This window comes from Megalops cyprinoides, chromosome 15, assembly GCF_013368585.1.
Source record: "Megalops cyprinoides isolate fMegCyp1 chromosome 15, fMegCyp1.pri, whole genome shotgun sequence".
NCBI lineage: Eukaryota > Metazoa > Chordata > Actinopteri > Elopiformes > Megalopidae > Megalops > Megalops cyprinoides.
In genome coordinates this window covers 128,391-141,487 of record NC_050597.1, presented here as the reverse complement: position 1 = coordinate 141,487, position 13,097 = coordinate 128,391, and the positions used below count along the sequence as shown (strand labels likewise).

The 13,097-nt window shown below is 42.3% G+C and overlaps 2 protein-coding genes across 2 annotated transcripts; one reads left to right on the top strand and one right to left on the bottom strand.

The window, feature by feature from the left end:
• Positions 1-2,957: 2,957 nt before the first annotated feature.
• LOC118790181 (early growth response protein 2b-like) lies at positions 2,958-5,170 on the top strand. The gene is made up of 2 exons (XM_036547047.1): positions 2,958-3,312; positions 3,742-5,170. The coding sequence occupies exons 1-2, from the start codon at positions 3,138-3,140 to the stop codon at positions 4,824-4,826; spliced, it is 1,260 nt and encodes a 419-aa protein (XP_036402940.1). The 5' UTR covers positions 2,958-3,137; the 3' UTR covers positions 4,827-5,170.
• Positions 5,171-9,340: 4,170 nt separating this feature from the next.
• Positions 9,341-10,946, bottom strand: adob (2-aminoethanethiol (cysteamine) dioxygenase b). Its single transcript, XM_036546969.1, has one exon. The coding sequence runs from the start codon at positions 10,712-10,714 to the stop codon at positions 9,953-9,955; it is 762 nt and encodes a 253-aa protein (XP_036402862.1). The 5' UTR covers positions 10,715-10,946; the 3' UTR covers positions 9,341-9,952.
• Positions 10,947-13,097: the final 2,151 nt, after the last annotated feature.

The window sequence follows — 13,097 nt, the reverse complement described above, 5'->3', positions numbered from 1 at the left end:
ACACGCACACACACACACACACACACACACACACACACACACACACACCTCACACACACACACACACACACACACACACACCAGATTGTGACTGAAGCCGGAGGAAACTTTACTGAACAATCTGGTAAGGGTGCTGCCTGTTACTCCTTCATTGTAACACTAACTGCTGGAACAATGGGACTTTCTTTCATAAATCAACAGCTGTGTAAATACGTAAGTTCAGCGTTATTAGCCTATGAGTGTGTTTTCTAAGCAAATAAATGAGGTAATAAATGTGACAGTGATGACGATACTTAAGACAGTGAAAAGAAGCATCTTTGTAGGGGTGGTGCTGAAAATAGCTATGGTAACAGACATGAAGCAGTGTTTTAGAGAAGGTGGGAGGGGAGAGAGGTCCGTGTGACACCAGCAGCAAGCACTGCGGGGACATCACCACTCATGCACTCTGACAATAAAAAGCTTCTGTCACAGTGGTTTCATGCACACCGTTCAGCATGTGACACGTTTAAAGTGCACAACCATCTATTTCAATCCTTCCAGACAGCGCCCCCGAGAGGATTGAGGTTGTTGTGCAGTTGGAGGGGGTGGGGGTGTGATGTCGGGGCAATTATTTCCTAACAGTGTGTAATATTCCTAGGAAAATGTATGTAGAAACCATGTCTGGAATCTGTTACTGATAATTAGAGCACTATGGCATCACATTCCAGATGGATGTCTGAAGGCGGAACGGTGTGGGACTTTTTATCAATTACAATCCGGCCGTTAAATGCTGAGTGAGAGGAACACAAAGCACCAGCCTAAGACATCACTGCACTTTAACCCTGTCTTCATAGCAGCTTCTCCATACTGTGGATATTCACATCAAACACTGAACTGCTCAACATTTAAAATGACAAAGCCTGCTCTGGATTTTAGAGGGCCAAGGAGAGAAACCAATACATAAGTCATTGTATCGACTTTCTGATTGTATAATTACATGTGGTTTGAATACTCAAGATAAAGGTAATTGAAAATTGGAGAAATGGAAAGCTGATATGGTAGGCTAGAGAAACAGTCAATTAAGTTATCATCATTTAGCATTATCAACCAGAGTGACTTACACAGGTCACAATTTTACCCATCTATACAACTGGGTTTTACTGATACAATTGGGGGTCAAACGAGGGTCAAACGTGCAACCTCCCAGTTAGAAGCCCATTTCCTCTGCACTGCACCACCCTGCTGCCAGCTGGATTCAGACAGAAGCTTCCCTGATGGAGGCCTTGCGTATATCATCTATTCTGTCTGTGCCATGAAAGTGAAGCAAGACATATGAGGCTCATGTTCTTTGGTCACTATGACTCAGATCCACCAATAAGGCATCATTTCGCACCCAACACCCACCTCCCTCAGTGTAAAGACTTGCATTCTGTTCTCACTACTGAATTTAGCAAGGGTTTGTTTGCCACTCATCACACTCGGTGAATTGTGAAATAAAGTTTTTGGCTGAACACTGAAGGTTATCTTTAGAGCTCAGAGTCAAAAAAGGGGCATTGGTTGCTTTCTTAGCATCATGCATTCAAATGAGGCATATGCCAGAACTTGGAAGCAAGGAGATGACAATGAATACAGTTTTGAACATGAATATTTTAATTTGATTCAGTCCAATTGTACAGCTTCACAGAGATCCTGAGCTCGAACCCTGAAAATCAAGCCTATAGAAACAGCAGCAAGGAAAAATTCAGCAGCTAAAAGGAGACCTTGAGCAGAACCCAACTCAAAGGGGAACCCATCTGCCTCTGGTCGGCAGCAGGCAGTTGAATTAGGGAATGACAGGGAGGAAAAAGTCTGAGCAGGATAAGGATTTTAGCAGTTATTAATAAAGCATCAAATGCATTTTTTTTATCACACTTAATCGCCAAATACAAAAGAAAAATGGCACAGCTTGTTTTTTTAAGTGCTGGACAGTGATTGATCAATATCTTGATAATCACCCATTACGCAGGTTCTGCTACTGCTATGTTCAGTCATGATTTGACCATTTTTCATTAATAAATGTGTAGTATTATGCATCTGCCTAGCACATGGTCTTGTTACTCTGTACAAGCTGAAGGTGGAAGAGAACAAATCTCCAAGTCTTTTACATCATAAGTTCATTCGAAATATAGCGGAAGCGCCTGAAAGGAGGTTTGCGTTTCATTGTCAGTGGAAGACTTACAATGTCACGATCTTCCCTATACCTGACTTCTTGCCTAAAGCGACAGGTGTATTGAGATAAACGGGTCTGTGCTAAAAACATTCTATTTTCGAAAATATTCTTTGAAAAAGTGAAGTGAGGAGGGAATAGCGGCTTTGGTTGAATTATGTGGGCTGGTTGTTAGCCCGGACATAATTTCCATATCTGGTTATATATAGCTAACCCACTTTCCAAAGGACACCTCAAATGGCAGTGTTTCCACCACTAATTCAGAGACGAGTGAAAATTCCGTGTTTGTGTCTCTTTTGATTGCGGTTTCCTGATGATAGAAGTGTTACTTCTAAAGGCTTCGGTACTCGGCACGACTCGTTTGTTTCCGACGTTCATATTCCGGAACGGGACCCATATGTGGAAATAAGCGTCGTTTCATCCATCGGATAAAAACCATTTATGGAGTGAGAGGTGGACCGGAATTACTCGGTGTACGAGACGTTAAAATTATACAAATTAATGCTACAAAACATATGAGATATTAATAAAACTTATTTGTATCAGGCTAGTCCGCCCACTGAAAAGGCAATGCCTAATGACATTTATCATGTTAACTATTTTACAAGCAACCCTGACTCGAATTCTCCATTGACAGATACTCTGATGCTCAATCCCGGTCCGGCTCTTTTTCACCATCCAGTCCTTGTATGGTCAGTGACGCAACGCTACATTCAGAGACTCTCCATAAATACATAGTATGAGGACCATTCACAACAGATCAACCCGACGACACACGGCCCTCAAGCTGTACATTTCTGCTACTGCTTAGAAACTCTACTACAGGTGCAATGAGTGCTAAATAGAGCCAAAGGGTTTGTCGCTTAAAATATACAAGTTGCTTTTTAACGGCAATATAATAACGTAACATAATTTCCCTGTAAAACTTTGCGCAAAGCTCATTCTGGGATAAATGATGACGGCCAAAACTCTGGAGAAAACCCCAGTAACTCACAATGCCTTTGTAAACCCTCTTCCCGAGAACTACTCGGTGAACGCGATCGCCACAACATTGCCAACTCCGGTTACAATTTTTCCAGATGCCGAATTGGGAGGGCATTACGACCACATTAGCGGAGCTTCAGGAGGTAAGCTTCGACTGATCAACTTCCTCGCACTTTTCATTCGCGATTAACGGAAGGCTTCGTTTTTCTTTATGAATACGGCACATCTGTTTTGAGTTCAGAAATGAGAGGTGATGATATTTTCCTGTGTCAGTCATATGGATGAAATTAGTAATGGCATTAAGTCTAAAATTGACTTGTTTTATAGTTTTGAGAGATCTACCACCACCTGCTTTTCGTACCAAATTCGAAATTGTCTCCAGGAGACTGTTTGATGACACCGTCTCACTTCCAAAAAGCGTACTGCTTTAGTACTACAGTAAAAAGAGATTATGATACATTAGGCCTACAATAAAACCTCTGATGCAACCTTTGCTGAAAGACGCACACGACAGAACAATTGTGCAGAAGTCCTAACTGTGCAAATATGTTTCGTTGTGTCTTATTCTACAGATGGCTTGATCAGTGATGACATACTAGAAAAGCGCTCTTTCGAATTGTACTCGAGCGGTTTTACGCAGACAACAGCGCCTCGCAACCAAACATTTACCTACATGGGAAAGTTTTCAATCGACTCTCAGTATGCAGGAGGTAACTGGAGTCCGGAGGGCGTCATTAATATCGTCAGCGCTGGGATCCTGGACATGACCCAGCCATCCTCCACGTCCGCTTCATCGGTATCCTCAGTTTCACCGAACCAGTTTGGTGGCACCATGAACTACACTGTGGCACAAAGTCAGCCTATGGATATGTACTCTCCGCCGCCACCATACTCGGTTGGAGAGGTATACCAAGACCCATCTGGCTTTCTTTCAAATTCCACCTGTCCCATTTCGTATCCTCCACCGTCTTATTCACCTCCAAAGCCAACAACAGACAGTGCGCTATTCCCCATCATCCCAAACTATGGCAGCTTCTTTCAGTCTCCATGCCAGCGGGACATCCAGACAGTCTCTGATCGAAAACCATTTCCATGTCCCGTAGAGCCAGTCAAAGTCCCGCCACCTCTCACACCCCTTAACACTATCAGGAATTTTACATTAGGCGGGACAGCGCTGGAGGGACCCAGGTTACCCATGGTCTACAATCCCCAGAATCTACCGCTGAGACCCATTCTGCGGCCGCGGAAATACCCGAACCGACCGTGCAAGACTCCTGTTCACGAGCGGCCGTACCCTTGTCCGGCGGAAGGTTGCGATAGACGATTCTCTCGATCTGACGAGCTGACGAGACACATTCGAATCCACACGGGACATAAACCCTTCCGGTGCCGGATCTGCATGCGGAACTTCAGCCGGAGCGACCACCTCACCACTCACATCCGCACGCACACGGGAGAGAAACCATTCGCCTGCGATTACTGTGGCAAAAAATTCGCTAGAAGCGACGAGCGAAAAAGACACACCAAAATCCACCTCAGACAGAGAGAGCGGAAATCTACCGGTGCCGCCTCAGTAAAGGCGGCGCAGAACTCCGAGCGACATGTCCCCTCCGGCACCTCCACCGGGGCAGTGAGACCCTCCGGCATCGGTCACTAGGACGCATGACCTCACCGGACTGCACAAGCCCAAATAACAAGCACTAACTATGTAACACGTTGACAAGAGAGTACACAGACAAGTTATTTGAAAATTCCCTGACATTGTATTATATGCCATTGTGTCAAGTGCGCATGCACATCTTATCATTTTTGGCCATGTCGAACGTACACATCGACCTGAACGCACTTTTTTTTGGTATTTTTCTTCAGGTCCGCTTCGATTAATTTCAGTTAACTTGGAAAGCGCAGAGACAAGACATACCTAACAGTATTTTTGATTATTATTATTTGTTGCCTGTGCTTTGGTCCTGCAGACCAGTCCTTAGAGGAAGTGGTGGAAAAATAAAAATTCTTGCCTTCATTTTATCAGTCAGTACTCACTTAGTAATTCGCACCATCAAACTGCCTGGAATTCCGGGTACAGCAGATTACCAGCATTGGTAAATTTATGGTACGAATTATTAAATTGTAGGTACAGATTGGTAAACTGAGGGGACGAATTACTAAACCGTAGGAACTGATTGAGAAAACGGAAGGTATGAATTATTATAAGCAATTTTTTGACCACGTCTGCTAAGTGGCTGTGTAAAATGTTGCTCTGTAATGTGGTCATATTTATCGGCAATTATTGTAAATGGAAGGTTTGGTCAAACCGACGTTAAATGGGATACTTGCAATAATTGTAAATAAAATATTGTACTTTCTTAAAAGGTAAAAAGTGCTGGTGTTAGAATGCCTGTTTTGGGCTTCTTTTATTAATTTGTTTATTTTTAAAATTTTAACAGTTAATCTAATTTCCTTATATTTCTAAGAATGCCCGCATTTAAAATGTCAGTAATACTGTTTTAAGAATTAAATATTTTTATACCAGAGTTTTTCATCATTGAAAAAGCTGAACTCTTCGGAAAACTGCTGCGTATTGTTTGTTCTCGCCAACTTGATGTTGAAATTGTATTTCAGAATACTAAAATGAACATCCCACCAAAATAAATCATTTAAATATAAAATGCTATATATATGTGATGCGCATTTGCTGAATCCCCATAAACGCTTTAAATGCCAAAACATACCTACCTGTACGCACAAAGTTGAAATTCTGGCTAGAGAAAAGTTCAGGCTAGGACTGTCAATGACTGATATAAAAATACAGCCAATGCACACTAAACATATCATCTCAGACTGCTCCAAAGTACCCAATTTATCCAGCATTAGTTCATACATCTTGGCCCTGTGAATCTTCAGGCCTACTCCCTGAAGAATATGTGATCTTTCAAAGTTTGCATTCAAGTGACAGATGTTGCTTAGATTGTGTGATGTGGCTACATTATGCATAACTAGTACACTTTGTTTTGTGTGGAGATATAATTTTGTACTGTACATTACTGGTTATAATGATACTATGAGTCTATGCATATTAATTGATCTATTTCAACAGAGAAAAATGATTGCAATCCTGTTTGCCAGCAAAGTTGCCTTTACACATCCTTATGAATGTTGAACCTTTGATTTTGTCAGGGATGCAGTACATTTCATTATGTAGAAAGTTGGCTGGCTATCGTAAAGTAAGACAGCTAGTTTCCAAGTTCAATACATTACTAACTTTGCTTAAAAAGGCCAATTTACTGTTCTTACTGTTCTTATCTTTTCTTATTACACCCGATTTTCTGCACACAACTCCTCCTACAGCTTTACACATACATTTATGAAACTTGGCCAACACCTTCAGTTAGTACAGAATTGAGTTTCTTCTGCTTTTGTGAAATAAAATTTCCCTGAAATATTTCCCTTTGATGAACATGGATAGAACGTTCAGAATCCGAACATTCTCACACATGCAGCTGACGTCACAAATTATGCACCTGATAAAGCAGCCACAGATACAGACCGTTTCCTGCGAAGCTACTGCAATGTTACGCTTCAAGCCAACTTAAAGTATGTCCTCAAACCTTCCTTCCTGTGCAACCTTATTGGCTAACCAGGTGTCCAGTGAGTTAGCCAGCAAGCCGGTTTAAAAGAACTTAACTATGGCAAGCTTGCCATCCTCAAATAACTGGCTAACTAGTAATCTCTACTACTAGCTAGTTAACTTATTAGTTCATCCTTATCCAAGTCAAACTCCTACCTTATTTTCACACATAGCCACTTAGCTAGCCATGCACTAATGAACAAGAAAGATTCATTGAGAACCTTATTTGCTTGCTCATTATTTGAATTCCTTTTCAGCCTATTAGTTAGCTATTGATTCAGTAAGCCAATTCTCACACTGGGGAATTCCTCACCAATGCTGTTACTTTGCAGAGAGCATACCGATCCTCTCAAAACTACTAAATGTAGCGCGAGTAGTAAACCCCAAACAAAACAATAGTGCGTACAGTACATACCACACCGACAATGGTGTGCATATTACACTCAAAACTTGGTTTATCATTATCAGCGATTCCCAACCCTGTCCCGCAGCGATTCCCAACCCTGTCCTGCAGCGATTCCCAACCCTGTCCCGCAGCGATTCCCAACCCTGTCCCGCAGCGATTCCCAACCCTGTCCCGCAGCGATTCCCAACCCTGTCCTGGAGGACCCCTTGTCCTGCATGTTTCAGATCTCTCCCTGCTCCAACACAGCTGATTAAATGATCAGTTTGTTATTAAGCAGCTTCAGGAGTTCATAACGAATTGAACATTTAAATCAGCTGTGTTGGAGCGGGGAGAGATCTAAAACATGCAGGCCAAGGGGTCCTCCAGGAGAGGTTTGGGAAAGGCTGCTCCACTGCAATGCCCAAAGGGCAGGAACCAATGTGTATCTGTATTACCTGTGGTACTGGTGTTTTTCAAAATAAAATGTCTAGGTTAGATCATATTTATGCTCAAACCTTGTGAAAAGTTAAACCATACACATTTACAACAATATAAGAGAAAAATGCGTACAAAGAAAACTGCAGAAAACCACTGTGCAAAAAGGCCTGCAAATATTAAGTCGTGAGACAATTCCCTTTATGGCCACTAGAGGCCGCAACTTCACTCACTTTACACTATTTTGTTGTAATTATATTTTTGCTGTAACTGAGTAAAATATTTAAGGAATTACCATATTTAAAATGCATTTACATTACATCAGAACAGTTAATATCAGACTGCATCTCACATCTCTCAACTGCATGTTCTCAAAGTTACTTAAAGTTTCATAGCAGCAGCAGCTTCCATTGGAGGATTGCACTGTGTGCGGACCAATGACAGGTTTGAAAGGCATAATGAGAAAAGCAATGCGTTTTACTTTGTATTTTTACTGAGCAATCAAGCCACATCTCTACATAATTCCACAGTTTCTACTGTACCTTCCATTCTCTCCTTTTCATCAAATAACAGGTATTTTCAAATTATCTTTCAATTCCTCAAAGTGAGGTCAGCACAAAGCCTTCAGAAAAACCTATGGTGACCTCATGGTGATCTCCTTCCAATAGCAAATAGCCCAGAGCTGGGGGGGGGGGGGGGGGGGGGGGGGGGGGGGGGGGGGGGTGGTACGCAGGATACGCAGATGACGTACGATCGTGGTGGGCCCCAAATAAACCGTTGTATACTAGCATCCCAGCTAAGCAAACAGTGTTTAACAATATATTCATTTATTCATTGAGTTCATTTTGTTTTTGTATATAAAGAGATTATTTTAACACAAGCATATTCCAAAAAGGCCCCTTTCCTTAAGGTCTGCTTCCCTCAGCGGTCACTGATAACCATCCCACACTGAGCACTGCTGGGCAGTCCCAGGTAACACAGGCCTCACCACCACCTCCTGTTTCCGCACTCTCAGAACACCACACCATCCCGTTTCCGCACCCTCAAAACACCACACCATCCTGTTTCTGCACTCTCAGAACACCACAACTGAAATTCACTTCACCTCCACAAACACAAACCTCTACAAACTTGAACCAAACTGGTTTTACCACAATCGCGAAGACAAGATAAAATGAAGGCTTCAGCCAAGTTTCACCCTGCAATTGTGGAACAAACCCTCAGTTACAACATGCATATGAACAAAATGTAAAATCATGCAGGTCCTTTGCACTGTGACAATAGCCACTTACAGGCGTTATCTCTGAAGAAGAATGAAATCTGAGAGGAATGTACCAGATATATTAAATTTGCTCTTAAAACTCATCAACCTGGTACATGCTTGATACATCCAACAACACTGTGGTTTCTGATCAATTGTTCAGTTCCAAGGAAATTAAGAAAGTAAAAGTCAAGCTGCTTTATATCAAACAAAATAATCTTTGGATGAATTCATGATGTCTGAAATTGCATTGTGATGTTTTCTATAAAATCCAACACTGACACTTCAGAATGACAAACACACGAAAAACCTACGGTTAAGACCAAAAAGGTCCTACTCTACCACACCTATAGCACTAATTACTGTCACCATATTGTACTGAAACTGAGTGCTATCAAAAAAAATATTAAATATCAACAAATACTACCAAAGCAATGAGTCCACATAAGACCATGTTGATGGGATTTCTGAACCATGAACATTCACTTTTTATTGCTCCAAAAACATTCAAAATTATGCCATATCCAAATAAATGCCATGACTTCATTTTAATCGAGGCGTCAAACTGATACCTTTCATTTTGATATTTTAATCTGTAAATCTCAGGAAAAATTATAATGTAAAGTATGCCTTGGTATAAACAGTAATTTCAAATAAATTACAGTTTAATGATATTACGTAGGTAGTTAATTATCAAACTTAGTAAACTGATTAAATGCGCTGGAAAATGTATAGGCACATTACATATTAACAATATTTAATCAAAGCCTAGCCTGAACAGAGCGTCAATATAAGCGTAAGTCATGAATTAAGCGCTGTATGTCCGCATGAAGCGTTCTCCTTCGAAAGAGCCGACAGTCACAGCAGTTACGCGAAGCTGGAAGCCTGCTGATGGCGGGTGTGAAACACGACACAGAGAAGCACTTCTTTCAAACTCTTCTCCTCTTGTATTGTCCTGAGAACCGTTCGCTTCACAACTCCAGTATATCCACTGATGAGCTTCGTTTCCTAACCCTAACCCGACCCCGATACAAGCGAGACCTCGGGCCCGGGGTAGGGTTCGCCTCCTCACCCCCGTCACAGCGAGACCTCGGGCCCGGGGTAGGGTTCGCCTCCGCACCAGAAGTCGGAAGGTTGCGGGATCTCAAGCAGCCACATTTCCCTCTGCTCCTCGGAACTAGACTTTTTATCCAGCCCCTCCGAAACAGGCTTAAGCACTCTGTAATAGTGGCAGTCCCTTCCGTCATCTGGGTCGTACGGGGGGGCCAGGATGTCGAGAAAAGCGGTCGGTCCGTCCACTGCATCGACCTGATGGAGGTTGTCTTTGTGGGGCGTCAGAATGCAGGGGCCGCTCTCCTCGGTATACTCTCCTACTGAGCTCAGCAGCGACCTCCGCAGCGAATCCCGCTGGAAGGGCAGCAGTGGCGGGCTGAACTGCGTCTCGCTGGAGGCATCAGGGAGTTTATCCATCTTGTCAAAGCAGCTGATCCTCACCTTTCCGTAGATCACTTTCAGCATCCCGTTCATTCCCGGGTGATCGTGCAAAGGGATGGAGGTTCCGGTCTTCAGCAGGAACACCCCCATGCTGAAGGCGTCGGTTTCGCATATGTGCATATAGGTGACGGGGGGGTTGTGGGGTACAGACACCGGAGAGCTGTCAATTTTCCGAGGAACGATATGCAGATCTGCCGCCCTGACTTGTGTCAGAAGGCTGTGAAGTTTACTCTGATTCTCCAAAAATACTTTATTGCTGTCGCTGATGGCGGAGGGGTTTCTGAACGTAATAAGGGCTTGCCTGGCAATTTTCTGGATGAGGGAGGTCATGTTGTCCCGGGGCATGGTAGACGGATCTGCTGATAGAGCCTACGCGCGCAGCTGCGCTCGATTGCTATTCTTGCAGCACGTTTGATTTTCCCCTCTTTTTAAATTAAGATTAGCAACAATAATATGGCCACAATTAACCATCAACAACTGTCAATATGGAAGACTACAACTTAAAATGTCGTAAAATATTGCAAAATGAAGTTTTACCTTCGGTGAACACCCATTCTTTCATTACCCTCCGACCACCTCCCCATTCACAGACAACTGATTCACACGTCCGCAATGACGGCGCCTAAGCACCGAGAATGATGTATCATGGGAAATGAAGTTTATTTACAGTGTTTTTTCTTAAATGTTGTACTCAGTCAATTAATACAATTTCGATTAAAGCACCAATTAGAAAATATACGTTATAGCTCTTTCAGTATTGATACACGTCGACGCCAATCTTATATTACGACAGTGAACACTATCTTTATGAACACAGACACTACATTACCCATATATCCTATAATATTTTTTTGTAAACGCGAGGTTAAAGCCAGCCAGGACGTTGACCTTTATTTGGTGTAGGAATCCTGTCTGTATTGCTGCAAAAGTTCTTGGAACCCAGTCACAATATAGCGTGCAGTTATTAATATAAGTCATGGGGAATAACAGTATGACACGATTCTTTATAAATCACTTCTACAGCCCAAACATTTTATGTTTGGCTGTAAAAAAAACCCTGTAAGACAAAACTGGCAATCGTATGTCATCTGTCTAAAATTTTATTTACCTCATCAGACTCTAGTTACTTGTTAATGGCAATTGTCTTCATTAATTGCAAATATTAAAGGATTAGTTTATGCTTTAAATATTTAAGTACCAGTATAGACAAAATACATAAAATGTGTATTCCCTAGCAGTAGCAGTCTCGCTAGTGTCGCTAGTATGGCTTTATGTCTGCGTGCTTAAATACAGGGCCATTATTCTGCACAAAGCAAAGTGCAGCGCGTGAGGTGAGAATATTAGACCAGATTTGCTATCCATGCGTATGAACAATTTTGTGCAAACAATCAATCTGGAAAACATTTTGGAATTCATCCATTTGGTCTTAGCTGGAATTTGTTCTTACCTACAAACACATTTTACAGCTGCCCCCAGACTAGTGGTACCTCAGACCTTTCACAGTTCAATTACATAATGATACAACCAGCTACTCCTGGACCAAAAAAAGAGATGAGAATTGGCAGTAAAGGGAATAGCCAAAGCTGACAGCGTGTGGTATGCAAAGGTGCGGAAACAAAAACAAACCCCAAAAAGTGGCACGAGGAAGAGCTCCCAGTCCAAGGCAGCAAAGGTGAACTCGTGATTCTGGGGATCTTCTCTGGAGTCGGCACTGTTATCTGGGCTCCCACAGCTAGCAGAGCTGCAGCGGTGGTTTGTTCATTTTCATTCTATTAAAAACGATGGCACAAAGGCAATACTCCAGCTCAGCTTCAGGGAACTGAGGAGCAACAATGGCTCCAAAATGCAGGTTAATGAGACCCCGTGAAAAGCAGCAGCATGACACAAAATGACCCAGCACTAAGGCCACTGTGTGCCTCAACAGAACTATCTACCAGCTGCAAGTGAAAATAAATTGTCATCAAAATGACCAAGATCGATGTAGCACCACAAATGCTGGCTAAGAGGTCTGACCAATAAAAGAGGTTCTTCAGAGGTTCCAAAAGAGCTTCTCTTCCACTAAAACAATAGTCTCTGCTCTCACCATCCAGTTCAAATCCACTGCCATGGCCCTCCTCTGTCTTTCTCTGTCTTCCTTCTCTCCCGGCCAGCAGTTCACCTCTTGAATGCTCACCTGGATGGGAGGCTTCCTCTGGCTGTGTGGTGATGTCAGCAGCAAGCACCCAATCAAAGAATCAAGCAAAAAATATGTGAGAGCGTGATGTGTTGTGACCCTATCCAAACAATTAACGTGCAATTCAATTTCCAATAACCAGATAAGTACACCAAGTAACTGATCCAATTAGTAAGCTTATACTGAAATTAACTTATCTGCCAGATTGTAACTGTGAATGTGTCTATATTATAGGTAACATAACGTCCATGCTGAAAATTGTTTGATTCTGGGCCTACAAGCCAACACTGAACTCAGCACTTACCACGGGTTCATCAGCGAGAAACAAGCTCAGATATAAAGCATAACCTGCATGCTGTTTGCAGCAGTCCTAAGAAGCAGGTCAGGAGTTTATTCAGTAAACAAACTCAACAAAACCCATCCAAAGTAAATACAAAAATTAAAATTAAAATAATAATACAGATAACTAACTAGAACCAAACACTAAGCATCCTGTGAAAACAGGAAGAAACATATTGTACATAGCCATATGTTAAATTCCCACATGGTTCCACA

Excerpts from the sequence above, each read along its gene's own strand:
- LOC118790181 (XM_036547047.1), top strand. The coding sequence starts at position 3,138 with ATGATGACGGCCAAAACTCTGGAGAAAACCCCAGTAACTCACAATGCC. Across the intron at positions 3,313-3,741 it reads CATTAGCGGAGCTTCAGGAG|ATGGCTTGATCAGTGATGAC; the intron begins GTAAGCTTCGAC and ends CTTATTCTACAG.
- adob (XM_036546969.1), bottom strand. The coding sequence starts at position 10,714 with ATGCCCCGGGACAACATGACCTCCCTCATCCAGAAAATTGCCAGGCAA.